Source organism: Misgurnus anguillicaudatus, chromosome 6 (genome assembly GCF_027580225.2).
Source record: "Misgurnus anguillicaudatus chromosome 6, ASM2758022v2, whole genome shotgun sequence".
Classification (NCBI taxonomy): Eukaryota; Metazoa; Chordata; class Actinopteri; order Cypriniformes; family Cobitidae; genus Misgurnus; species Misgurnus anguillicaudatus.
The window spans coordinates 7,264,109-7,290,949 of NC_073342.2; the positions used below are offsets into that span (position 1 = coordinate 7,264,109).

At 38.0% G+C, this 26,841-nt stretch overlaps 9 protein-coding genes across 9 annotated transcripts; 4 read left to right on the forward strand and 5 right to left on the reverse strand.

Moving 5' to 3' along the window:
- Positions 1-219: 219 nt before the first annotated feature.
- Positions 220-21,759, reverse strand: LOC129433680 (uncharacterized). The gene is made up of 2 exons (XM_073868444.1): positions 21,367-21,759; positions 220-678 (listed from the first exon to the last, which is right to left on the reverse strand). The coding sequence occupies exons 1-2, from the start codon at positions 21,747-21,749 to the stop codon at positions 267-269; spliced, it is 795 nt and encodes a 264-aa protein (XP_073724545.1). The 5' UTR covers positions 21,750-21,759; the 3' UTR covers positions 220-266.
- Positions 7,830-8,737, forward strand: LOC129433287 (histone H1-like). Its single transcript, XM_055191881.2, has one exon. The coding sequence runs from the start codon at positions 8,054-8,056 to the stop codon at positions 8,672-8,674; it is 621 nt and encodes a 206-aa protein (XP_055047856.2). The 5' UTR covers positions 7,830-8,053; the 3' UTR covers positions 8,675-8,737.
- LOC129433317 (histone H2A-like) lies at positions 9,240-10,139 on the forward strand. The gene has a single exon (XM_055191916.2). The coding sequence runs from the start codon at positions 9,378-9,380 to the stop codon at positions 9,762-9,764; it is 387 nt and encodes a 128-aa protein (XP_055047891.1). The 5' UTR covers positions 9,240-9,377; the 3' UTR covers positions 9,765-10,139.
- LOC129433301 (histone H3) lies at positions 10,676-11,165 on the forward strand. The gene has a single exon (XM_055191898.2). The coding sequence runs from the start codon at positions 10,705-10,707 to the stop codon at positions 11,113-11,115; it is 411 nt and encodes a 136-aa protein (XP_055047873.1). The 5' UTR covers positions 10,676-10,704; the 3' UTR covers positions 11,116-11,165.
- Positions 13,092-13,525, forward strand: LOC129434040 (histone H2B-like). Its single transcript, XM_055192837.2, has one exon. The coding sequence runs from the start codon at positions 13,093-13,095 to the stop codon at positions 13,465-13,467; it is 375 nt and encodes a 124-aa protein (XP_055048812.2). The 5' UTR covers position 13,092; the 3' UTR covers positions 13,468-13,525.
- LOC129434312 (histone H2B-like) lies at positions 17,494-18,027 on the reverse strand. Its single transcript, XM_055193244.2, has one exon. The coding sequence runs from the start codon at positions 17,912-17,914 to the stop codon at positions 17,540-17,542; it is 375 nt and encodes a 124-aa protein (XP_055049219.1). The 5' UTR covers positions 17,915-18,027; the 3' UTR covers positions 17,494-17,539.
- Positions 19,220-19,572, reverse strand: LOC141364267 (histone H4). Its single transcript, XM_073868443.1, has one exon. The coding sequence runs from the start codon at positions 19,568-19,570 to the stop codon at positions 19,259-19,261; it is 312 nt and encodes a 103-aa protein (XP_073724544.1). The 5' UTR covers positions 19,571-19,572; the 3' UTR covers positions 19,220-19,258.
- Positions 20,096-20,690, reverse strand: LOC129434454 (histone H3). Its single transcript, XM_055193389.2, has one exon. It carries the CDS (start codon positions 20,643-20,645, stop codon positions 20,235-20,237), a length of 411 nt encoding a protein of 136 aa, XP_055049364.2. The 5' UTR covers positions 20,646-20,690; the 3' UTR covers positions 20,096-20,234.
- A 635-nt stretch (positions 21,760-22,394) lies between the features above and the next one.
- On the reverse strand, positions 22,395-23,039 carry LOC129434429 (histone H1-like). Its single transcript, XM_055193377.2, has one exon. The coding sequence runs from the start codon at positions 23,037-23,039 to the stop codon at positions 22,419-22,421; it is 621 nt and encodes a 206-aa protein (XP_055049352.2). The 3' UTR covers positions 22,395-22,418.
- Between the last annotated feature and the right edge of the window lie 3,802 nt (positions 23,040-26,841).

Here is a 26,841-nt window from a genome sequence, read left to right on the forward strand (position 1 = left end):
AAGTGAAATCAACGACTTAAATGAAACGTCAGTATGATCAGCGATTCTCTCTTATCTGACCGACTCCGTTCAGTTCACATAGATCTCTACTGAACTGATTATTTGAATCAGATGTGTTAAATAAAGGAGATACAAAATATGCAGAGCAGTAGACATCTAATAGATGCAGATAATCTTAAATGAACTAAAACAAATTTCACTCTTTCATAGTTCAAGTGGGTGGCTCTTAAAAGAGCCTTTTTTTTAGTTTTGGAGAACTGGATATTTTACTTTGCTTTAGCGGGCTTCTCGGTCTTCTTTGGCAGCAACACAGCCTGAATGTTGGGCAACACACCGCCCTGAGCGATGGTCACGCGACCCAAGAGTTTGTTCAACTCCTCGTCGTTACGCACTGCCAGCTGTAAATGGCGGGGAATGATGCGAGTTTTCTTGTTGTCACGAGCGGCGTTTCCGGCCAACTCCAGGATCTCAGCAGTAAGATACTCGAGCACAGCGGCGAGATAAACTGGAGCTCCAGCACCGACGCGCTCTCCGTAGTTACCCTTGCGAAGAAGCCTGTGAACACGACCGACGGGAAACTGAAGCCCGGCTCTGGATGAACGAGTCTTAGCCTTTGCTCTGGCCTTACCACCGGTTTTGCCTCTGCCGCTCATTTTCGATTGAAGAATTTGCTGTTTTCTTGCAGAAAGACGCAGATAATGTAACACAATGCGCTGCTGGTTTCAGTATTTAGGCATGCTTGCCACTCGCCGATTGGTTAGAGTCTGTAGAAAGTTTAAACCAATCACTGAACTTCCCTCCAAAAGATAACGCCCACTCCTTTATTCTGTCTTTATTCTTCTTGTTTTACTGATGTTGTTTGTATTATAGATATATATTATATGCTAATTAAACGACAAAATCTCAAAGCTCATGCAATATTTTCACAGCCCTACAGAAGCAGATCAAATGCAGATGTTAAAATTCATTTATCAGTCACACACATTCACAAACAAACTCAAACTGCAACTCTGATCTGTACATTGCTTTTTTCGAACTGCTTCTGTTTAAAATGTAAATTTATATACTTGAAGTTGAAATGTTCTTATTTTAAACTCAATTTTATAATGTAAATATCCTGTTATATTCAGTGCTTTACCCATCTTATTTAATTCCACCTTAGTGTTTGTCATTGTGTTATTTTGTTGATTTTTTTCTAAAACTCATCCCAATAAAGCACCATTACATGAATTAAAATATATGTGGCAGACAAATTTTGTCTAAGACAACTTAAAGTGCATTACAAATTGTATTTAATATGGTTTTACTACAAACATCTTGGCTAGTTACTGTAGTAAAAGACATTTGTGGATACTGTGGTTTCACTACATATACTGTATTATGACACATAAACATGCTGTCTTTAATTGTATTTATACACATACAGATTGTTTGTTGTTAATAATTGCTGTTGTCTTTACGTTTTGTTACAATTAAAGATAACTTTAATAGCATGAGCCAATCATCTAGGCTGTTAGGAATAATATAATTAGTTTGGGTTACTGATCAAATTCGCCCCTTTACTGGGCTGCGACTGAAAGCTCTAAAATGCTTCCTCAAAAGGCATCAAGGCACGTCCAAATCTCTTTTCTCTTGTCTCCTGAAATACTTTTATCAATACGATTTTTGAAGCCAGCATGGTGTGTGTGAGGGGGGAATGTGATTAGTCGAGCATGGTCGAGTTTCCAAACTGTGACTGGTACATATACTGTTTCAAATCTTTCCAGATAAGAAGGTATGGCCCTTAAGCAGAACAATGAATCTCCATTCTGACAGAAATGTGATTGGGGCAACACACCCATGTGGGGCCCAAAAAGGTTGCACCTGGGCTGATATGTGAGGCCCACCTGGGACCCAACTAATTTTTCCATTGTGGCCCCACATCTGTTAGCGCAGATGGGCTGATGATGGGCACTTTATGGGCTCAATGTAGAGCCCATGTGGGTTTACAGGTAGCTCCCATTTGTGCTTATTAATTAAAAAAGTATGTGTTCTCCATCTATGGGCAAGTACACTGCTGCTAGGTTCTTTGGAGTTCAAGTAAGACAAGTAACACAACAAACAACAGATTTACTTAAAAGATGAATCTTTGCCAAAAACTCAGATAAACTCTATCTTTGACCTTTACCACTCCTCTAGCCCAGACCCAAGCCCCAAGGTATTCAGCAGGCCAGAACTAAGCCCTAACTCAGCACTGGCAAGGCATGATTCAGCCCTGAAAGTGACAGTGCAAATGCAACAGGCCCTGGCACGTCCAATTGTGGCCCGGTAGTGCAAACATGACTATTTTGTTAGGCTTAAGGTCAAGAGAAGTAACAAGCAGTGTATACGTCATCTTAGATAAAAGTATCCGATGTATAAAAGATTGAGTCAGAACTGAGACACAGAGAGAGGCTTGGGATGATATTTGAATACATGCTGTTGTATTTTCTGATTGTCTACATTTTATTGGCTTGAGTAAAAAAAGTAATTTTGGTTTGGCACTTGGGATTTCAACCAGGCAAACTTAAAAGAGTTCAAATGTGCCACAAGAGGATAAAACATTGTGAATAAATCCTACAAAAACTTCAAGAAAGGCTACAGGACAATTATAATGCCTCATTTAGGACAGTCAGACCACCTTTCTGTACTTTTAATCCCAGCATATCACCCTTAATGACAAAATATGTTAGGACTCTATTAAGCCAAGTTCACACTACATGATTTTAAGACATATTTGCAAGTCGCCAACAGGTCGGGTGTGATCAGGTGCAAATCAGTGGGAGATTAGCAGCCAATTAGCGCTCACCAATCTGTATGTGTGAAAAAGGCAACAATTGATCAAAGAGTCTCCTACGACTTGACATCGTGTAATGTCACATGTCGCGAAGAGCTATCAAATAGGATGCAAAAACACAAACGCAATGCTGTAAAACACTAAACATATTAGCTGTAAAATATGAATCATAATGTTTTCTACCTTTTTGAATTATTAAATCAAAATCAAAATCAAAACCCTTTAACATTTGACAAGTAAAACTCTTCTTGATCAATCTAATACATAGTAAAGTCAATCGTTTGTAAACAATAACGCGTCGGGCCCACACATGTTGCTCATTCGCCATAACAGTGTACATCTTTAAAAAAATCAAGACTTCTGCAAACCATTTCCTTTGTCATGACACATTTACATTAAATGATCAGTGATGCGTCTCTTGTGTGTGAATGGCTCCACCGTTCATTAAATGCTAAGTGATACAAACCGTATCATAATATAAGTCCTTGAAATATACATTCACGTTTGGCAAAATATAAATGTGGATCAAGAAAGAAAGGTGATATGAGGTACTTTATTGCAACATGCAAATTTCTTTCATTTGTTACATTTCTGCACTGTTGGTTTTGTAAATTGAATAACAACAGAACAAACTGATAATAATAAAACAATAAACACAATATATAAACAATGCAAACCACATTTTCTTTACTAATACAAGTAAAACAGGATAACACAAGAAAACAAATGTCCAAAACTGACCATAACTGTCTTTAATCTGCTGTTTGCAGGGATACCTCCACATCAGTGCTTTTCTGAACACGCTGGTGAGACAAAACAGTCCCGCATCAGATTGCGTTGCATTTTTACTGTTCCCATAATATTGCGATGTGAAGTGTTCTCCATCAGTTGAAAAGCACCCATCCCATGATTCCTCCAGTGCCCATCAACCATCTTGTGATCATCTGTCTACCAGTCTGCAAAAGCTGAAGGAGAAAATGCTTCCGACTTGCGCTAGTAGAGGAAGTTTTGGATGCACAAGGAGGCCGCTGTGATCTTCACCATCGTGTTTGTCTCCAGGAATATGGTTGACCTGAAAACTCTTTACTGGTTGGCAAGAATGTCAAATTTATTCTCTACCACCCTTCGTACACTAGAGAGACAGTAGTTTAGGACCCTTTGACTGTGTTTTATCTGCCTGATTGGATATGGCTTCATGAGGTCATGTCTTAAGGGATTATTGTGTCTCAAAACATGGTTTGGAGACAAAATAAAATCATTGGGTGACCGGGTTGTTCTCAACTCGTGTAGTGTGACCTCCTGTTGTGGGTCATTCACATTGTATCATGTGGTGTGAACAGCTCAACAACTTCAACACAACTTCTACAGTCATGTAGTGTAAACAGCTGGATCCAACATTTTAAAGTCATGTAGTCTGTACGACCCTTTAAAGGCCTCCAATGCTGCCTTTAAGTCCAGAGACAAAGACATTTACAGTGTAGCCAGAGCAAATCTGTGCAGAGCCATCAAAGGTGCAAAAGCAGAGTACAAAAGAGAGATGGAGGACCACTTAATGAACAATGACCCACAACGACTCTGGCGAGGGGATTCAGCACCTCACAAACTACAAAAGCAACACTTACAAGACCTTTGATGCCAATGTCTCCCTAGAAGAAGAACTCAACTGCTTTTTTGTTTGTTTTGAGGTAAATTTGTCAGAGACCGTCACACCACACCCACCCACCCCCATCAGACATGAGCACCCATTCAAAGTACATGAACATGAGGAGCGTCCCCAGGGCTGTTAATTCAAGGAAGGCTGCAGGACAGATAGAGTGACAGGAAAGGGACTTAAAGAATGTGCAGACCGGCCTGCTGAAGTTTTCACAAAGATCTTTCAAAGAGTTTTCACATATAGAGCCAATCGGTCCAAAGAAGATGCCAGCTGCCTTATGGCACTTCTCCAATTTAAACCATTGGGCAACTATGGCCTTTTCACACAGACATTATGGAAAATACATAGAAAATGCATCCAGGATTTGTCCAGGATTGATTGATATTTGGTTCATTCACACTGTCAATGATTTTTCAGAATTTGTGTGTGCAAGAGATCCTAAAGACAGTTTTTTTGTCATTCTACTTTTGATTTTTAAACCATCTTGACTTTGATGATTAATAATTGCCCAAAATTGCCAGAGGTTAATCATTTTGATACATTTTAGATTTTTTTTCCCAAATTTATATATTGACATAAAGGTATGTATTTGTTTATTTTAAGATAAATGGATGGTCAAAAATGTTAGTTATAATGGTTTTCATTGGAGCATTTTGTGTCCCTATGATCACATGTCGGTTTTTGGGTAGCTTAGCCATTTTAAGCTATTTTTTTGGGGGGGAAATTTAGTTTTTTTGTTAAAAACATGGGTTAATGTAAAAATATTAACATATAAAGGATACATACATATAAATATTTGATATGTATGTTTCAGGCAGAAGTACTTTTAAAAGATTGACTTGTTTAAAGTGGAAAATATATTGATGTATGATATTTTTAGAGCAGTTTTTGGGAATGTGTCATTTTTTGGCTTTATGAACGTTAGTTTTTTTAAAGATCTTTTAAGGGTTAACTTGATAACCTGCGCGAGGACGTGGATGTACTGAAGAGCTATTTATTTACATAATTTAAATTACTGTTAGTTTAAATGTACTTACATTAAACAACTATACATCATTAAAAAGTGTTTTGATTTAAGATTTAGTTTTTGACCTTTATTTTAATCTGAGAATCCTAGTAACAGTAATTTCTTCATTTTTGTCAGGAGTTATGAAAATGAAAAACGGTACATACCTTTAATTTGAAATATAACCCTCAGCCGCACTCATTGATAAAAACACTCCTCCGTGATCGTCATGAAAGCACTCGATAAAACAACATCCATCGGGGCTTTTAATTCAAAGTATGCATATTTGGAGAAATATTACTTCAATTTTATATGTTTACTTCAAATTTCTGCAGGGGGGGTAATATTTCACCCATTTTTATTCCAAAAATGGCGATATGAGCAAGTTTGAGTCTGCAGTCATTCCCACTCAGTTTGTTTCATTCATACGTGAAGCCGGAGGGCGCTAAAGTCTCAATATGAAACTTTCTGAGAAATAATCAGACGTCAGAGCTCAGCAGCAGCTGTCAGTCAGACGTGAACTTGAACAGTGACCTGCAACGAGCGATCGCTGTTTTTATAATAACATGCAAATAAAGATGTTTTGATGTTTTAAAACCATGGAGACAATAAACACGATTAAGATTATATATGGTTTGTCTGTATTTTTAACGCTATGTCTGGTATTTTCATAACAGTACTATATATTATAATGCTATGCTAAGCTAACAGCATAAATAGCATAAAACTGTTTATTTTCGGTCTTATTTTATGATCCAAAGCCACATCAGATCACGCATGATTGTTTAAGCACTCGACTTTTGATGTTATAAAGTGAGTTTTATTATAAATGCTTTTATTTGTCGTGTTTTGATGGTATGCTAAGCTAACGTACTAGCTGTTCTGTAAACATCTGCTGTCTGGAGATATGAGTTATATGTTTCTAGGAATAATTTCGACTGGTAAAGCTTCTTTAAGGTAAGTTTCTTTTTGTAAGAAAGGAATTTAATAAAAAGAAAGTGAATTGAGACAAAAGGAGGAAATAAAACACTAAATAGAATGTATGAGTAATTATTAATAATAATAATAATAAAATAAACATTTAGACAGCCATATCCAGGATTAAAAGTTGTTAATGACCCATTCGGATGCTTATTTAATGAGTCTGTTTAAAACCCGGAGCAATAGGACAATAAACTGAAAGGATGTTTTGAGATATAAATAAACAAACATTAGCTTAGCATTTTTGCTGTTTTCTCTAAATAAATTTACATGACATGGGTCTAAAAAACATTTAATAAAATACAGAGTTTTAGAGGTATCATCTTCAGATTTAAAACAGAACATGGTCAGACCTGTGGCTTTATCTGCAGAGCATTTCTAGATTGCTCCAAGGCCATTTTTATTTAGTTTTTCATAACAATATTTCATAAATGTTTGGTGGAGTTAATAAACAAGTATAATTTAAGCTCTCTATAACAACTTTTTTCATTATGACAGTAACTAATGTTCACCTCTTAATAAACTTCCAAGTGTCTGCTTTCAAATGAGACCAAACTTATGCTTTTAGTGCAAAGACTTCATAAACTGTATCTATTTTAGTTTAGCTATGACATTTTTTGTGGGGGGGTTCAGAAAACAAAAAAAGGTTAACAGGTTAAATACTCAATGGCTATTGTACTTCACTTTATTTGCACAACCACCTCCACATATTTTATTTTATTTACTGTGTGTTGTCGTAGATGAATATTATGTATATTTATTTCATTTAATGTTTCTTGCACTAACTCTAAATTTGTGCTCTAATTTTGCTGTAGCAGCCAAAGGCAAAGGGAACACCGGATTTCCAAAAATAATGATTTATTTAGGATCAAAACCCTAAAAATTACAAATTAAACTGGATAAAATCTGTGCCCAACAAAATCAAACCAAAAAACTAAAACTTAACACAAGAGTCCTAACATGAAAAAAAACAGCAAATAATATACAGACACATGACTAGTTCATCTTGCAGATTGAATATAATAAACATATACACAAAGAAAATTATATCAACTTAACGTAGACAAAGAAACAGGAAGCCTCTGAATGTCGCGTGTGCTTCAAGATGATCAAAACAACTACTTTATATAACGCTTTACAAGTCCTTCAGTGATGTTCATTTAATTCAAGCAATTTAACAAAGTGTTTGTTAAAAACACAGAAGACGCGCTCGACCTCTCACTAAATATTAAACGAGAAAAACTCATGAAAACCATAAGCAGCTTTATCCAGCGGCTGATGTTGGTCTTGGATTGTATATGAAGATGCCAAAATTACCTTTTGTTCACGCGTGTTTTAGTTTCAATATATAGCTATGTGCCTCTGCTCTGTGTTTACATTGTTTTCATCGCGCCAATGTGTTTTAATACTCCAGTTTTATTGTAAATGTTAGAGGAGAAAACACACACGTAAGCTGCTCGTGGAGGCGCACAGACACTGAGCTGTACCGGTTGAGTCTATATGGTTCTCATGTGATGTGTAAAAGCGCCGCGCGCTCTGCTGCTCCTCATTACTGATCTCTTGTGTTGATTTTGTGATACTACATTCACGTAGAGAAATGGCTGAAACCGCTCCAGCTGCTGCCGCCACGCCGGCCAAAGCACCCAAGAAGAAATCCGCCGCTAAAGCTAAGAAAACCGGACCAAGTGTGGGTGATCTCATCGTTAAAGCTGTTTCGGCTTCCAAAGAGAGGAGCGGCGTCTCTCTCGCTGCCTTGAAGAAAGCGCTCGCCGCCGGTGGCTACGACGTGGAGAAGAAAAACGCTCGCGTTAAGATCGCCATCAAGAACCTCGTGACTAAAGGCACTCTGGTCCAGACCAAAGGGACCGGCGCTTCCGGGTCTTTTAAATTGAACAAAAAGCAGGTAGAGACCAAGGCAAAACCAGCAAAGAAAGCCGCTCCTAAAGCAAAGAAGCCCGCAGCCAAGAAACCCGCCGCTGCCAAGAAGCCCAAGACTGCAGCGACAAAGAAGACCGCCGCTAAGAAATCACCCAAGAAAGCAGCGAAGAAACCAGCCGCCACCGCCGCTAAAAAGGCAACAAAGAGCCCCAAGAAAGCAAAGAAGCCAGCGGCTCCTAAGAAAGCAGCGAAGAGCCCCAAGAAAGCGAAGGCTGCTAAACCCAAGACGACAAAGCCCAAAGCAGCTAAGCCTAAAAAGGCAGCGCCTAAAAAGAAATAAAGCAACTCTTTATTTTTTTTATACAACCCAAAGGCTCTTTTAAGAGCCATCCACCAGTCCTTTAACGAGCAATGTTTCAATGTTACTTGTAATTGATTATAGCTAGAATATAATTTTGACCAGTGTTGTACGGTCCGACTGTATAGTGTTGTATTCACTAGAAACTTGGCAAAACAAACCAGTTTAGTCGCTATCTGTTTTTATACATCACACTTAGTCGCCTCGGTATAAAATACTCGCTTTAAGTGTGTAGTTTCTAAATTGGAAACGCCAGCTCACCAAAGATAACCGATTCAAGCGGAACGTGCAGCTTATTTTTTTAACAATCGTTATACTATTAAACCTTATCTGTTTCTGTAAGTTAAAGTGTCCCCAGACATACCAGGTTATACTTTGTAATGCACTGCAAATCACTTTGGACCAAAAAGTCGTCTGACAAATACATCCACATAAATAAGACATACATATATAGATATAAAAAATAGATGTCACATTAAAATAATCTAAAATAGAAATTATAAAACAAGGCAGAGAAAAGGGGGTGGCGTTGTTTTTTGGAGGGAAGTTCAGTGATTGGTTTAAACTTTCCACAGACTCTAACCAATCGGCGAGTGGCAAGCGTGCCTAAATACTGAAACAACAGCGCTTTGACTCACATTATTTGTTTCTTTCTTCTAGAAAGCAATACAGTCTTCAACCGAAAATGAGCGGCAGAGGCAAAACCGGTGGTAAGGCCAGAGCAAAGGCTAAGACTCGTTCGTCCAGAGCCGGGCTTCAGTTTCCCGTCGGCCGTGTTCACAGGCTTCTTCGCAAGGGTAACTACGGAGAGCGCGTCGGTGCTGGAGCTCCAGTTTATCTCGCCGCTGTGCTCGAGTATCTTACTGCTGAGATCCTGGAGTTGGCCGGAAACGCCGCTCGTGACAACAAGAAGACTCGCATCATTCCCCGCCATTTACAGCTGGCAGTGCGTAACGACGAGGAGTTGAACAAATTGTTGGGTGGCGTGACCATCGCTCAGGGCGGTGTGTTGCCCAACATCCAGGCCGTGTTGCTTCCGAAGAAGACCGAGAAACCCGCTAAAGCAAAGTAAACCGAGGTTACTTCAAAACAACAAAAAAGGCTCTTTTAAGAGCCACCCACTTGAGCTTTAAAAGAGTGAACTTTTGTGAGGTTTTTGTATAAATCATTCAAAAGTGTTACATTATGCAAAACAAGTTGATTTAAGAAATGTCAATATTATGCTTAAACTGATTTAAGCCAGAGTTTTCAAACTGGGGTCAGTGGATGTCATTTCTTAGTACAAGCATACTTTCAAGAGTTATTAATTTCTTTTTTTTTTTCTACTGTGTTTTTGATCTTGCTGTAATGTTATATTCTCTGTAAAGATGCTGTGGAACCGAATTTCTGCAATAAAATTGTATTGAAAATGTCTCTTTTCAGGTTTATACATCCAGCGTTAAGTGCTATTTAAATTCGAGCAGTGTCTTTAAAATATTACTTACTACTAATTTAACACAGATTAGATTCTTTATGTTTCTTTGTACATAAAAATCGGGTTCCTCACACACACCTTTTCATATTTGGGGATTCTCGGCACCATTAATTTCGAAAACCCCTGGACTAAAAACATTGAAGGCTCTAAAATGCACAATGAACATTACATGGTGTTAAGGATGTCTGAGATCACATCGCGATTATATTATTTGTGTATCAGGGGCGCTTTCATACTTGTATTTTGCTAATGTAACGCATTTTTATCAGAACAATCCACATTATTAATTCCACATGATTTTAAACGTATATATAAATGCTTAAATATGACTTTAACTAAAAAAAGGATATCGAGCGGGAACAAACCGCTTCTGCTCGTTTGAAAAGAGCCAATGACCAGTAGACGTCACACATTAGCCAATCACATGCCAGTGTACTGTCTCCGCCCTCTGAGCTCATGGTCTGCTAGTCTTTAAAAGCAGCTTGCTGGGTGTAGTTCTGTATTCACTTTTCTACGAAGAAGAGTTTTGACTTCAGTCATGGCAAGAACAAAGCAGACCGCTCGTAAGTCCACTGGAGGCAAAGCGCCCAGGAAGCAGCTCGCTACTAAAGCTGCCCGTAAGAGCGCTCCAGCCACCGGCGGTGTGAAGAAGCCTCATCGTTACAGGCCCGGTACCGTAGCGCTGAGAGAAATCCGCCGCTACCAGAAATCCACTGAGCTGCTGATCCGTAAGCTGCCTTTCCAGCGTCTGGTGAGAGAAATCGCCCAGGACTTCAAGACTGATCTGCGCTTCCAGAGCTCCGCCGTCATGGCCCTGCAGGAGTCCAGCGAAGCTTATTTGGTCGGCCTGTTTGAGGACACCAACCTGTGCGCCATCCACGCCAAGAGGGTCACCATCATGCCCAAAGACATCCAGCTGGCTCGCCGCATTCGTGGTGAACGCGCCTAAACTCAACGTCACCCACATCAACCCAAAGGCTCTTTTAAGAGCCACCACAACTCCACTGAACGAGACATTTTCTTTACGTGTTTTTAAAAGTTACACTTTTTTACCTTCTATACTTATGAATATTCTTAAGAGAGGTTTATTAACTTTAAAACGATCATTAACAGTAACTGAATCAAAGTATTATGTGGTAAATTCGAAGTTGAGTTCCCCCTGGCTAATCTGTAGTTTTTAGTAATGTAAGCACTACAATCTACTGATTATATAACCACTAACTTGAGGGTTAGTGACGTCTAAGCACATCAAGAAAATAAGACCAGTTTATTTGTTCTCGTCTTCCGAGTTTACACTTCCCCGAGTTTATAATGTAAATGTTAAGGATTTATGGTTTTCGCTGGAGTATAAAATTGTTAAATATTCGTTTCTAGAAAATTGCATCTATGAACACTACCATGTGTGCCTATTAAATATCCGATAAACGACCAAAAAATAAAGTTCTTTGCATTACATTTGGTTTTACATCTTGTTAACAATGCTGCATCTGTAAAACAACACATTTACTGTGAACGAGCACGACTGCATGTGCGAAAATCATAATTTGGTAAACGTAAAAAGTTTGAAATGTGATGTCTATGTGGCAATAAATGATTGACATGGTAGCGCTTGCTGGCTCCGCCTTCATTTCTGTGTTTCCATCAGGTCCTGTAGGCAACTGTAAACTCCTGTTCCACAGCACTTCATTATGCATTTTTGCTACGAGAGGTTGAAATCATGTCAGGAAGAGGCAAAGGCGGTAAAGGACTCGGCAAAGGAGGCGCTAAGCGTCATCGCAAGGTTTTGCGTGATAACATCCAGGGAATCACCAAACCCGCCATCCGTCGTCTCGCTCGTCGTGGTGGTGTCAAGCGTATCTCCGGTCTGATCTACGAGGAGACTCGCGGTGTGTTGAAGGTGTTTTTGGATAACGTTATTCGTGACGCCGTCACCTACACTGAACACGCCAAGAGAAAGACCGTCACCGCCATGGATGTCGTTTATGCTCTGAAGCGTCAGGGTCGCACTCTGTACGGTTTCGGAGGTTAAACGCTTAAACTCCACACAAACCCAAACGGCTCTTTTAAGAGCCACCCACATTATCACATAAAGAGTTAACGTGTCCGTTGTTGTATGGTTCAGTTTAAGTTGCTTTTTAACACTCATCACAGTCTTCCTTGGTATTGTGTGGTATTATGACCGGTTTGGTCGTGCTGTACTTTTGTTTATTCGGACACTGGAAATAATGTTTAAACCAAGCATAAAAAACACAAAAGCCAAGTGTCATTATGTGAAGCCGGTTACAGAATTTTGCAACTGAAATAACAATCCAGCTCTAAAGTTTTCTTCGTAGTAATGCTACATGTTTGCATACATTACAGATCTTGCTTACAGACGCTAAATATCATAGTCTAACTTTGTTACGTAAGCTGTACATGCTATCAGTTTTTATTAAATGAAGGACGAGACAAGATTAGCATACTACAAACTTCATTACATGTTTTTGAACTAAAAGTGGTGCGTTAATTTTTTTGTTTTCTTCGAGTAAAAAAAAAACTTGGTATAGAATTGTGCATAAAATCTTTTTCATGTTCATAGCAGGTGTCATGTCAGTCTTATGAAAACAACTAAAGTGTAACCAAAAACTTTAAACTAAATAAAATAATAAGAGCATTGTGTACAAAATTGAGCGGGAAAGTAAAACAACCCTCAAACGCATCGGGCGATTCAAACATGAGGCGGTGGGTGGGACTTAAGTTTTGAAGAAACTGATTGGCTCACTTAGTTTACAGCTACTCCAACGAAATTCATTCGTGTTTTTTGTCCAATCACATCCCGCAATTAGAAAAGGTACGTCTACGGTCTCTAAAAAATTAGCATGGGCAGTGTATATATGCTTCTTCACACACCCAAGTTATCATTCATCGTGTCATTGCAACAGTGATCATGCCTGAGCCAGCGAAGACCGCACCTAAGAAGGGGTCCAAGAAGGCCGTTGCTAAAGCCGCAGGAAAGGGCGGTAAGAAGCGCAAGAGGTCCAGGAAGGAGAGCTATGCTATTTACGTCTACAAGGTCCTGAAGCAGGTTCATCCTGACACCGGGATTTCCTCTAAGGCCATGGGCATCATGAACTCTTTCGTCAATGATATTTTCGAGCGTATCGCCGGTGAGTCCTCTCGTCTCGCTCACTACAACAAGCGCTCCACCATCACATCGAGAGAGATCCAGACCGCCGTGCGTCTGCTGCTGCCCGGTGAACTCGCCAAACACGCCGTGTCTGAGGGAACAAAAGCCGTCACCAAGTACACCAGCTCCAAATAAATCTGTTGAAGCTTTCAACACCACAAAGGCTCTTTTAAGAGCCACCCACTTTATCGGTTAAAGAGCTTCCGTGTTTATTAAACATTTAGTTTTGTTCACATCTCTTTCATATGAACTTTCTTTCCTGATAACTATAAAGAAGTTTTAATATGTAGACTTTAGTTGGAGTTGTGTAATAGTGTTTGCAATGCTATTGCATTTAGCAAACCTGAGCAGTGACAAATTTTCCTTTTTTTTGTCTGGATGCACAACATGCGTGCACCTTTTAAGCATTAAAGAACTCAAGCTGCAGTCTACTAGTTATTTTAGTATTACAATAGTTAATGCTACATAATATTATAGTAATTATTCTTTGCCATATACTGAAACTTTACCAGGTCACTTCTGTGATACAATAAAACTCAGTGAAAAGATGCTGTTGGTATTCAGATATAGACAGCGACATACAAACACTGAATGGAAAACTAATTCTTTTAAACTTTAACTGCAACATTGTTTACAATCTTAAGTCAAAATACTAAGTGTAAACTATTTGTATGAGTAATAGTGATATATCTTTCTGCCATGAGCTTTACAGATCATTTTATTTGCATTGTTAAAGACAATACTGTGATACAGTGAAACAAAAGCATTATTTTATCTTATTTGCATGGTCAATTATTTATTTAAACAATACACACAGAATCTGGGACTTCTTCATCTGCATTGAAGGCAGGTTTTTATGGTAAAAGAATAAAACAATGATAAATGATCTCAGAAGTTTTACATATTTAATGTAAAATATGCAAGAGAGAAAAAAATCAAACAACCTAACTGCAGAAGTGTACACACCTTAAAACTAACACGTTTTGATTTTACCGGCCTATTAACATCATCATCTTGGCACATCTTGACTTCTTGTCATCTTATCTTAATATTTTCAAAGTTATAGATCTGTAAAATGTTGAGTTCATTCCTGTGCATTGATCTCTGCATACCACACAGATTTTCTTGTGCTTTGTATCTTTGTTATTCTGAAGTGTGAAATCTCTCAAAAATGTTCTCCCACCCCTAATGCTAATGCTGTACCCTTTGAGATGAAAACCAAGAATAATAATGTAAATGGACACTCTCACTCTCTGTACTCATTTCCAAATGCTAATGCTGTACCCCTATAACACATGAATACTGATGTAAATGACTCAATTCCTTACAGTCACCAAAGGAGTACTTGATCAAATGATCATATTGATCTGATTAGGCTACAGTGTTCACCCAAGTGATTGGATGAGGTGTAAACAGATGTCTTTAATTATCATAGACACCCCTTTCACATGAAGTCTCACTTTTGCTCCCGGAAGGGTTGTTTACCAACAAAGAAGTATACCGGTTGAAGAAAATAGTCAGGAGATTGGTAATGCTAATGTTGAAAATGAAGAAGACTAACAGACTGATTTTTGATGTGATGTTTATATGTGGTTTGTTTTTGTTATTTTTTTTTCTCGTTCTATGTGTGAGGTCAACAATGCAACCATGAATATTAATGGGGAAGATAAACACAAAAGGGCAGGAATATTTGAGTGGTAAAGCAAAGGAAAATTGATGTAGTTATGTTACAAGAAAACACATAGTGACTTAAAAAATAATGCTGATTGGACAAGAGAGTGGAATGAGACGTCCATTTTGAGCCACAACAACTCACTTAGTGGTGGTGTAGCAACTCTATTTGCAAAGGTCACTAGGTGTCAAAGGTTAGCTGCACAATCTTTAATAAATAAATAAAATAAATACTACATTATTATTAATGCAAAAAGTTTTTGAAATATGAAAACTACATCCTTATAGCTTTCTAATGATATGTAGGTCGTCAAGGTTTTTGAAGATTCATAGATTTATTTGAAGAAGATTACAATTATGAATATATTAGAATGAATATGTACACTACAGGAGTGACATTTAACAAAATTACTGTCACTTTACAATTTAAATCATCAGATGGTCTGGAATTACGAAAACAACATTCTTTGAGCTTTCCAACAATATATAGTTTGTCAAGATATTTTAGGTTTACAGGATATTTACAATAAATACGTAATAACACCTTGGGCCCACCTGTTAGCGGTGACATTTTAGAAAATTACTCTTACTACGTCATTCGTCTACAAAAAATATAGAGAAGCACACATCAAAATGAACAACAACAATAGCTTCAGATAAAGATTAATGAGCACAGTTCTGAATTGAATCCTAAAAAATTTGTTTTGTAGAAAGAGATCCATGCACATATATAAAAAAAGTGTAGTCTTCTGTCATTTCATGTAAAGATGATGTTGGTTTATGTGGTGTGCCGTCTGTCGCTCTGCATGCTTTTCGCTCTTTTTATGTTTCTATTTGTCTCAAACTGACCATCTCTCCTGATTTATGATCAGATTTGTCTGACTTCATAAAAGTTTTGCAAAAACTGCAGGTGTATCCTAAAGTCTCTACTTGGGACGTCCCGGATTCCTGCGCGGGTGGGCTCTTGACCTTTTATGTTTTTATTTTTAACCAACTTCAGACTTATTTTGATAATTGTATTTATCTGGCTTCAAGTTTATACACAGTACAGAGTGTGGTCTCTCTGATTTCACTACAAATTTGGATGTGTTTCTTGATAGTAACCTAAAAATGAATAAACAGATCAATACTGTGGTAGGCGTTAGCTTCTCTCTTACATACGCCCATCTTATGTTCATTCTTGGCTTCCTGTTCATTTCCGTATTAACTTCAAAATTCTGCTTTTGGTCTATAAATCCTTAAATAACCAAACACTTCTTTATCTGTCTGAACTTCTATACTTGTAGGCTATAGATCTAGAGATCAAAATCTTCTTCTTATTCTCAGATCATTAATAATAAACAGATGGGACCGAGCTTTTGCCACTGCAGGCCCTAAATTCTAGAACAGCTTGCCGATCCACATTAGAATTGCTTCATATCCTCAACTGCTTTTAAAACCTTGTTAAAATCCTACCTTTTCTCTGGATTTTAATATTGTGTGAAGTCTATAGACTGCTTTTATTGTTTAAAGGTACATTTTGTAAGATGTTTGCAGTAAAATATATAAAAACAAAAACACTAGGCTAGTGTTATATATTTTGTTCAGCTAATTACTAACAATATCTCTAATGTGTTAACTATTTGTAAATTATGAGAAAATTGCCATTCTAAACAGTGACACGGGGCAGTACAGTCACCTGTCAATGACGTTACCCTTTACCACCACCTTAACTGACATAGAAACCTCTCGAGAACTTTTTTTCTTTTGACTATAAACTATTCATACTTCAAATTACTATCATAAAAACATAATATAATATAAAATGTAGAGTGCCATCAAATGTTCACATCACTGGTAGACAGGCTCAAACTGATTTTATAATTCTCTGATTTATCTTCATAATTGCTTTTTTATCATTATTTAAATAATCAAAAAGAATAAATTCAGAACAGGATTAGAATAGAATTATATTTTAAAAAACAAGCCTGTAAACATAATAATATCTTAATGTCACAACGCAATCATATAATATCAAAACTGCATATTGTTGACACACACACACTTTATTTTAATTGACAGTAAGTCACTTTGGGTAAAACCGTCTGCCAAATGCATAAATATATAGATATAAAACTCTGTCTTGTCAGTGGGTTTTACTGTATTAAAGAAGTGATCTGGTAAAAGTGTTAAATTATATGGCAAATAATAATTACTACAGTATTGTGTAACAATAACTATGGTAAACTGATGAACTGTAGTTGACTGTAGACAGCAACATGTGTTTCATGCTTAAAGGTGCTGCTTGATGTCGTCTAGGAAAAGAGCAATTAAAACTGATTTTTTTATCTGATTGAAGTATGAACACTTCAAGTACAACACCATCTAAAAAGTTTATGCAACAAAATGTCTCTTGAAGGACAAGAATTTACATATTTATATAAAGACAAATTGGTTAGTTATGACAAAATACGTTTTTTTTAACATAGAAACTCTTTAAACGAGAAAGTGGGTGGCTCTTAAAAGAGTCTTTGTGGTGTTAAAAGCTTCAACAGATTTATTTGGAGCTGGTGTACTTGGTGACGGCCTTTGTTCCCTCAGACACGGCGTGTTTGGCGAGTTCACCGGGCAGCAGGAGACGCACGGCGGTCTGGATCTCTCTCGACGTGATGGTGGAGCGCTTGTTGTAGTGAGCGAGACGAGAGGACTCACCGGCGATACGCTCGAAAATATCATTGACGAAAGAGTTCATGATCCCCATGGCCTTAGAGGAAATCCCGGTGTCAGGATGAACCTGCTTCAGTACCTTGTAGACGTAGATAGCATAACTCTCCTTCCTGGACCTCTTGCGCTTCTTACCGCCCTTTACAGCGGTTTTAGTAACGGCCTTCTTGGACCCCTTCTTAGGTGCGGACTTGGCTGGCTCAGGCATGATTACTCAAGACGGAACAACAAAGTGTGTAACGATCTGCTCTGGTGAAGAAGTATTTATTTTCTGCCCATGCTAATTTTCAAAGACTAAAGGCTTACGGTCCTGATTGGGTGTCTTCATTGGACAAATACCATGAATGGATCTCATTGGTATGGCTAAGACGTGAGAGAGCCAATCAAAGTGGGTAAGACGGTAGCCCCACCCATAGCCTAATATTTGAATTTAATGCTGCTGCACCCATTGTACTGCGGTTTTACTTTCCCGCTCTTTTTAAAAATAGTTCCTTTGGTAATTGAATGCGCAAATTTAAGACACTCTTTAGGTATTTATTTAGCAGGAAAACATTTATTAAACGAATACAAGCAAATATCACAATACAAGAAGTTTTTTGAGAAGAATCGTGTTTGTTTTAAAGCATGTGTTATTGTATTTATTCAGAATAATAATTGAACAAAGGGTTGCTGTGTGAAATTTAAACCAAACTGAATGCTCATTTATCTGATAAAGTGGCATACAAATATAAATATTTTATTTTTAGATACTACTTTAAAAGTTTAAGATTTCTATTATAAAAAGTATTTGTTTACAGCCCACTTAAATTATAACGTTCTATTTGGGCAGTACGCGAAGACTCTTAGAAACAAACATGAAAGCAAAGCTATTGATGGTCGTTTTCGAAGCACTGCTTCATGAGGCTTCGAAACATTTACGAATCTTTTGTTTCGAATCAGTGGTTCGGAGCATGTTTCAAACTGGCCCAAGTCACGTGATTTTAGCAAACGAGGCTTCATTACGTCATAACTGTTTCGAAACGTTTCGAAAATCCGATGATTCACCACTAGAGGGAGATGATCACATGACCAGTGTCTAATATGTTTAGGTGAACTATAACACTACCATTTTGTCAACTTTTTGTTTATAGACAGATTTAATGACAAAAATGTATATAATTAAAAGGGTAGTTAGTTTTAATGATTTGTCTGCTCTAAATAAAACTAAACACATAATACACTTTAAATTATGTCTTAAGTTAAAAAAATGTAACATTTTAATTTAAATTTTGCTATTATTTTGTGAAAAAAAAAAGGTGTTTCGAACTGAATCAATTTTGGAAACAATTGGTTCAATTGATTCGAAGCTTCGTTTCTCCCGTCACTAAGCAAAGCGCCACGAGACCACCAAATTAACCTAGCTGTATTTAGCGAGTTAGAATCAAACAATCCTCGTATCGCAAAGACAATTTCCAGAAACACAAAACAGTAATACTGCATAGATTTCTTCTCTTCATGTGATACGTGGGTGGCTCTTAAAAGAGCCGTTTGGTTTGAGCAAAACTTCAAGCGTTTAACCTCCGAAACCGTACAGAGTGCGACCCTGACGCTTCAGAGCATAAACGACATCCATGGCGGTGACGGTCTTTCTCTTGGCGTGTTCGGTGTAGGTGACGGCGTCACGAATAACGTTCTCCAAAAACACCTTCAGCACACCGCGAGTCTCTTCATAGATCAGACCGGAGATACGCTTCACACCACCACGACGAGCGAGACGACGGATGGCGGGTTTGGTGATTCCCTGGATGTTATCACGCAAAACCTTACGATGACGCTTAGCGCCTCCTTTACCGAGTCCTTTACCGCCTTTTCCTCTTCCTGACATGATTTCAGTCTACAAAACAGAGAGTGAGAGAATTGTGGCAGTGAAACAGGACTTTCAATCTGCCTACAGGACCTAGTGGAAACACGCAGAAATGAAGGCGGCGCTTTGTGACGCGTCATAGTAAAAGCACAGACCTACCTACATTGACCTAGCTACAACAGAATTTAAGTTTTATTCGATTATTAACTGTGATGATTAAACAACATTTAAACGTTTATTTAAAAAAATTATAGAGCAATTGCATAAAGGAGGTGCTTACTGAGTGGCTTTTAATTGAAATGAGTGATGTGCAATTATTTTAATAAACCTAGTGCATATAATGTAGATGTTATTAAAATATACTTTCTATCATTTTACCTTTAAAACATTAAATAAACGTTCCTAGGGCAATTACGTTTATACATGTCTTAGTCTTGAGATGATCAGTAAATAATAGAACTGCATACTACCTTTCTAGAAAAATAAAGCTTGGGGGGAAAATATCTGGGAAGTCAAACTTGCATCCAAAATTCAATGGCCACTTTGAGATTATAGATTTTTAAAGAACAAAACTAAAGAAACAGTAACGTGTAAGTGATTAAATAAACAAAATGAAATTCTCTCGTTCAGTGGAATTGTGGTGGCTCTTAAAAGAGCCTTTGTGTTGATGTGGGTGACGTTGAGTTTAGGCGCGTTCACCACGAATGCGGCGAGCCAGCTGAATGTCTTTGGGCATGATGGTGACACGCTTGGCGTGGATGGCGCACAGGTTGGTGTCCTCAAACAGGCCGACCAGATAAGCTTCGCTGGACTCCTGCAGGGCCATGACGGCGGAGCTCTGGAAGCGCAGATCAGTCTTGAAGTCCTGGGCGATTTCTCTCACCAGACGCTGGAAAGGCAGTTTACGGATCAACAGCTCAGTGGATTTCTGGTAGCGCCGAATTTCTCTCAGCGCTACGGTACCGGGCCTGTAACGATGAGGTTTCTTCACACCGCCGGTGGCTGGGGCGCTCTTGCGGGCAGCTTTTGTAGCGAGCTGCTTCCTGGGCGCTTTGCCTCCGGTGGATTTACGAGCGGTCTGCTTTGTTCTTGCCATGACTTCAGTAAAAGCTCCTCTGCGACACGAAATGTAGAAATGTTCTCTCCCAGCGGCTTTTAAAGACTGGTCGTCCATGAGCTCAGGGGGCAGGTATAGAGAGCTACCATGTGATTGGCTAATGGGTGACGTCTAAGTAGACAGCTGACCAACGACTTTGAACGTTTTTCAAACAGGCAGAGGCGGTTTGTTTCCCGCTCGAGATCGTTTGTCATGTTTAACCCCACATTAGCAGTTTTCCGAGCTGATTCTTCATTTGTCTAAAAAAATTATAATGGTTACTTTTTTTATTTAAAAATAAAACGGAAAACGACCATTTATATATAATTTACCACCACGGTCACCACTGTCTATTGGCTTAAAAGCCAATTCAAACAGTCATTCTGAGAACGAATTTAGTTTTCCAACAAAATTTAACAATTGAACTATAACACTTGTATTTTGAATATTGATTTTATTAAGATCATGTCATAGCCTAAAATTATTTAATGAAATAAAATCTTGATTGATATTCAAGACTCTAAAGAAGTGATTTTCTGAGATTTCTCTATAGCATAATAAGACTAAAAGGTTATAATAGCTAAAAAAAAGGTTAACAATAAACGCACAAATGCGTTTCTAAACCTATACTTCAAGCAGAGACCAAGATTTCACTCTTTTATAGTTCAAGTGGGTGGCTCTTAAAAGAGCCTTTGTTTCATTCTTTGTTAAACTGGTTTACTTTGCTTTAGCGGGCTTCTCGGTCTTCTTTGGCAACAACACAGCCTGGATGTTGGGCAACACACCGCCCTGAGCGATGGTCACGCGCCCCAAGAGTTTGTTCAATTCCTCGTCGTTACGCACTGCCAGCTGTAAATGGCGGGGAATGATGCGAGTCTTCTTGTTGTCACGAGCGGCGTTTCCGGCCAACTCCAGGATCTCAGCAGTAAGATACTCGAGCACAGCGGCGAGATAAACTGGAGCTCCAGCACCAACGCGCTCTGCATAGTTACCCTTGCGAAGAAGTCTGTGAACACGGCCGACGGGAAACTGAAGCCCTGCTCTGGATGAACGAGTCTTAGCCTTTGCTCTGGCCTTACCGCCGGTTTTGCCTCTGCCGCTCATTTTCGTTTTATTCTTGTAACAACAAAAATATGTGACTCGAGGCTGATGTTTCCAGTATTTAAGAGCTGCTTTATTTGCCTATTGGTTGAAGTCTGTGAAAAGTTCAAACCAATCACTGAACTTCCCTCCAAACGCCAAATCCCGCCCCCTTCTATCTTTCTGCCTGCCTTTGTTTTCATATTTATACATTTGGCAGATGCTTTAATCCAACTTAGAGTTCATTATAATGTATACATTTATATGTGTATATCTGTTTGTGTGACCCAAGGACACGTGACAAAGGGGGAAAGTAGTACAATTTTTTTTTTACTTTATGTAAATGTTTTTTTACAAAATACAAGTATCTGTACTGTATCAGAGTTAATATGTTTATATGCTGCAATACCTTTTACTTACAGCTTTATACTCTACTGCACTTCATAAATACAAAGCGCTTTAATACTAAAGTTACACTAAAAATCTAGAGCTTTCTTATATGGCAGAGATGCTCCAAAATCTGCGTGGCACTAAAGTAAAACTTTCAGAGACTTCTTATTAGAAGTACTATTTTTATCAAAGTTCTCGAAATTAACAACCAGAAAACGACAGCTATTGAAAGATTGCTCTTTAAAGGGCTGGTGGGTGGCTCTTAAAAGAGCCTTTTAGTGGGAATGAATTTTTAGTGAAAATTTATTTCTTTTTGGGCGCTGCCTTTTTAGGCTTAGCTGCTTTGGGCTTTGTCGTCTTGGGTTTAGCAGCCTTTGCTTTCTTGGGGCTCTTCGCTGCTTTCTTAGGAGCCGCTGGCTTCTTTGCTTTCTTGGGGCTCTTTGTTGCCTTTTTAGCGGCGGTGGCGGCTGGCTTCTTCGCTGCTTTCTTGGGAGATTTCTTAGCGGCGGTCTTCTTTGTCGCTGCAGTCTTGGGCTTCTTGGCAGCGGCGGGTTTCTTGGCTGCGGGCTTTTTTGCTTTAGGAGCGGCTTTCTTCGCTGGTTTTGCCTTGGTCTCTGCCTGCTTTTTGTTGAGTTTGAAAGAGCCGGAAGCGCCGGTGCCTTTGGTCTGGACCAGAGTGCCTTTAGTGACCAGGTTCTTGATGGCGATCTTGACGCGAGAGTTGTTCTTCTCCACGTCGTAGCCACCGGCGGCGAGCGCTTTCTTCAGGGCAGCGAGAGAGACGCCGCTCCTCTCCTTGGAAGCCGAAACGGCTTTGACGATGAGGTCACCGACGCTTGGTCCGGTTTTCTTGGCTTTTGCGGCGGATTTCTTCTTGGGCGCTTTGGCCGGCGCGGCGGCAGCAACTGGAGCGGTTTCAGCCATTTTCTCTGTACTATCACAGAATCAACAAGAGATTAGTAATGCCAGCAGCAGAGCGCGCGGCGCTTTTATACAGCACATGAGAACCATATAGTCTCCACCGGGACAGCTGAGTGTCTGTGTACCTACACGAGCCGCTAACGCGTGTGTTTTCTTCTCTAACTTTTTCAACAAAAACAGAGATGTAAAATACATGGGCGCGATATAAACAGCATAAACACAGAGCAGAGGTCAGGCGCTATGTCTTAAAACTAAAATACGCCACGATTCAAAATATATTTTGCCAACTTTAGATCAAATCCACGACCAACCCCAGCCACCGAATAAAGCCGCGTTTGTTTCTCATGTGATTTTTGTATTTTACATTTAATTAAATGTTATAAGTGTCTTTTGTATTTGTAGCAGACACTTGGAAAATTATTTTCATTACATGAATAACATTAAAGGACTTGTGAATTGTTATATATAGTAGTTATTCTGGCCACCTTGAAGCACACGCATCATCCAGAGGCTTCCTGTTCATTTGTAACTTCATCTCTGATTTGTAGTTAAAACATTTTTTTTTTTTTTTTTTGCTTTTGTTGCTGATTGAAAAGTGAACGTGTGAAGGAAGATGTATTAAAATGTCTAAAGCATTCAAACAATAACATAGTGGTAAAATGCTGACGTGCATGCACAAAAACTTTATGAAATACAGTTTTTCAAAGGCATAAACCTTCATTGTATGATCTGTCATACTGTGTGCAGTTTTTCTATCTTCCTTATAAACTCATTTAAAGATCAATCAGCGTTAGGGTTAACTATTAAACTATTCTATTACAGTATTACTACTACTAACTATTCAACTATTAAAAACCTGTCAATCAGCACTGACATACAGTATGTCTGAATTGTCTGTAACAGATTATAAAATTATCCTCATAAATACTTCTTTGAAAAAAGCTATATGATTTGAATACCATATAAAGCATATAAATCAGTTATTTTGATCAGTCCTCTTACAACCAAGTCCACTTTGTTACATATTATAAAAAATAGCAATTATACATTATGGTAATGATAACCAATCTACTTTTTTATATGGCCATTATGAGTTATAGACTTATTTATTGAAAGTGGTGTGATAAAAATAATAGCAGTGTGAAGTTAGAAAAAAAGGACATATGTGACTAAAGAGTGGATGTTTGTTATAAAATATATCTGCTGCTGAATTTCTAAGTAAACTGGACTGTTCCATCATTGAGGAACAACACAATTTGATTAAAAAAGGTTTATTTGAGAAGTTTAAGAATCTCAGCTAAAATTATCTCAAAAACTTCAGAATGGCAACCAAAACTCAAAGCACGTGGAAATATAAGCTACTTCAGTTAAAACAGACTGAAGAATAGCCAGGATGGCAAAGATTCAGCCTTTCATGTCTCTAGAAAAATCAAAGATTATATAAAATGATCTGTGACAGTCAGAAGACATCTGATTTAAGCGAAGCTGTTTGCAAAAAGCTCCCATAAAGCACCAGTGTTGAAATAAAGACATGAGCAGAATCACATCAACACATCAGCTGGCCCGAAGAAACATTGTGTAACATTTTTGGTCTGATGAGAGTAAAATTGCTCTTTTGGGGTCTAGTGGTTATTGACAGAACCTCATGTGACCCCTGGGTACTGAATTTAAACCACAGTACACTGTAAAGACAAAAATCATGGTATTGGGGTGTTTTTCATACTACCGTGTTGGGCCTATTTATCGTATAGAATGAAACATTGATCAATTTAAATACATCAGAATACTTAATGGCAAGTTCCTGTCTCATCTCAATATGAAAGAAATTAGCAGGTAACTATATGGCCCTGTTACCTTTTGTTCCATTGTTTGAGTTGGTGGCCATTTGCTGATGAAGGGTCTGAGTCATAGGTGAATACCAAGCCTAAGGTGTGAACCCATTTCTATGATAATTAAATGGTCTGAGTGAGACAGTGTAATGTTGATGGGATTAAAGGTTGGTGAAACTTCACGATTGGGGTGGCAGGATTACTTCTTTGCTTCAATGCTTTCTTTAAAATGCAAATGTAGGCGATTGTAAGTCAGACTTGGTGACTGCAGCTCCTGAGCTCTATGCTCGGATTTGAAGATCGCTTTCTCCAATAAAGACTGCTGCTCGAAGAAATCCAAGTCTACTGGTCTTTGCTAGAAAGATTTACAACACTACCCCGTTGAAAACATGTGGGGTGACATTAAAAATGCAGTTTCTGAAGCAAAATCTAAAAATTGACACGAACTGTAGATCATGTGCTGAAATTTCTAGGCCAGAAGTTGATTGAATCGATTTGACACAGATGTGCAGCAGTTATCAACAGCAATGATAATGTTTATGCAACTAAATATCACTAATTCAATAGTTTAAAGTGAAATTAAAACAGGATAAACTCCATTTATAACATGTCATCTCAAAATATTTATAATAAATGTAAAATATGTAGTCTTACATGCAATAGTATAAATTCCTGTTGTCAAAATGTTTTCATAAATAGTGTTAAAAACAAAGATGTTAATTTTAAATAAATAATATAAGCCAAACATTTATTTTAAATCAGAATTTACAGTGGGTTTACAGTAATCAATGCAATGGAGGACTCCTGAACCATGTAATGAAAGCAACATTAACATTGAAAATTAAGGTTTGTTTTACGTAGTACTGCTCTGAAGTTACTGCCAGATACTGTAAAGCTAAAATAAGTAGTACTTCATACACGTAAAAATGGTTTAACCCTCGTGTGGTGTTCATATTTCTGTTACTTAGACAATGTTTGTGGGTCTAGTGGACCCACTGTATTATTCGTATCTTTAAACCAATGCAGTCATACAAATGTATGTAATATTGTTTACAGATGATTACTTTAGCCTTATTGTAAGTAATATAGACAGAATTTTTGGTTAATGTTTGTCATTTACCACTGGTGGAGGACTATTTATAGATTAAAGTGCTATTCGTTTTTGTGATAATATGAAATAAGAGAAGAAAATGTTTATCTAAAATAAGTATTTTCATCACTTTTTCATCTCAAATAAGTTTTTCATCACTTTTATGTTTAATTCTTTGAACTTAGTTTGAAATTGTACACATTTGTGTCCGTCTACACAGCACAAGCCCCATCTGAAAAGATGCGGTATCATAAGACATCATCCACACTGAACACACAATCTGTTCATGCCAGCCTGCACAACACATAAGAAGCAGATTTTTACTGTGTAGCTGTGTTGCGTATGCATTTCTTGCATTTTATAGACATATACTGTGTCTTCCTGTCCATGTTATGTCCACACACACTACAGTACAATGTGTTGCTTTTGGCTACAACCTAAAATGATGAAAATGCTTAGATATGAAATTTTACTTTCTCTATTTTTCACTCTCTCTCACACAGTCATACACACACACAAACACACACACACACACCATAGGTTGTGGTAAACTCATGGTTTTACAAATGGTAATCAATACACCAATTTACCATGATTACTACACTTTTACTATAATACAACCATGGTTATTTTTTTGTAAGGGATATAATGGTAAAATGTAGAATGGTTCCTGTTAGACAAAAGGTAAAGTGTTTGGGACAGTGGGGGCAGATAAGTGTTCATGCTTGATATATAAAATGTTGTATCCTTGCGCTGTTACAGCAAGTGCAGAAGGACAAAACTCTGACATGCATCCATCACATATGTACAGACATATATACAAATACACTCATGCACTCACAGGAGTCCCAGATAGAAGAAAAACAGAGTAAAGTTACATAGCACA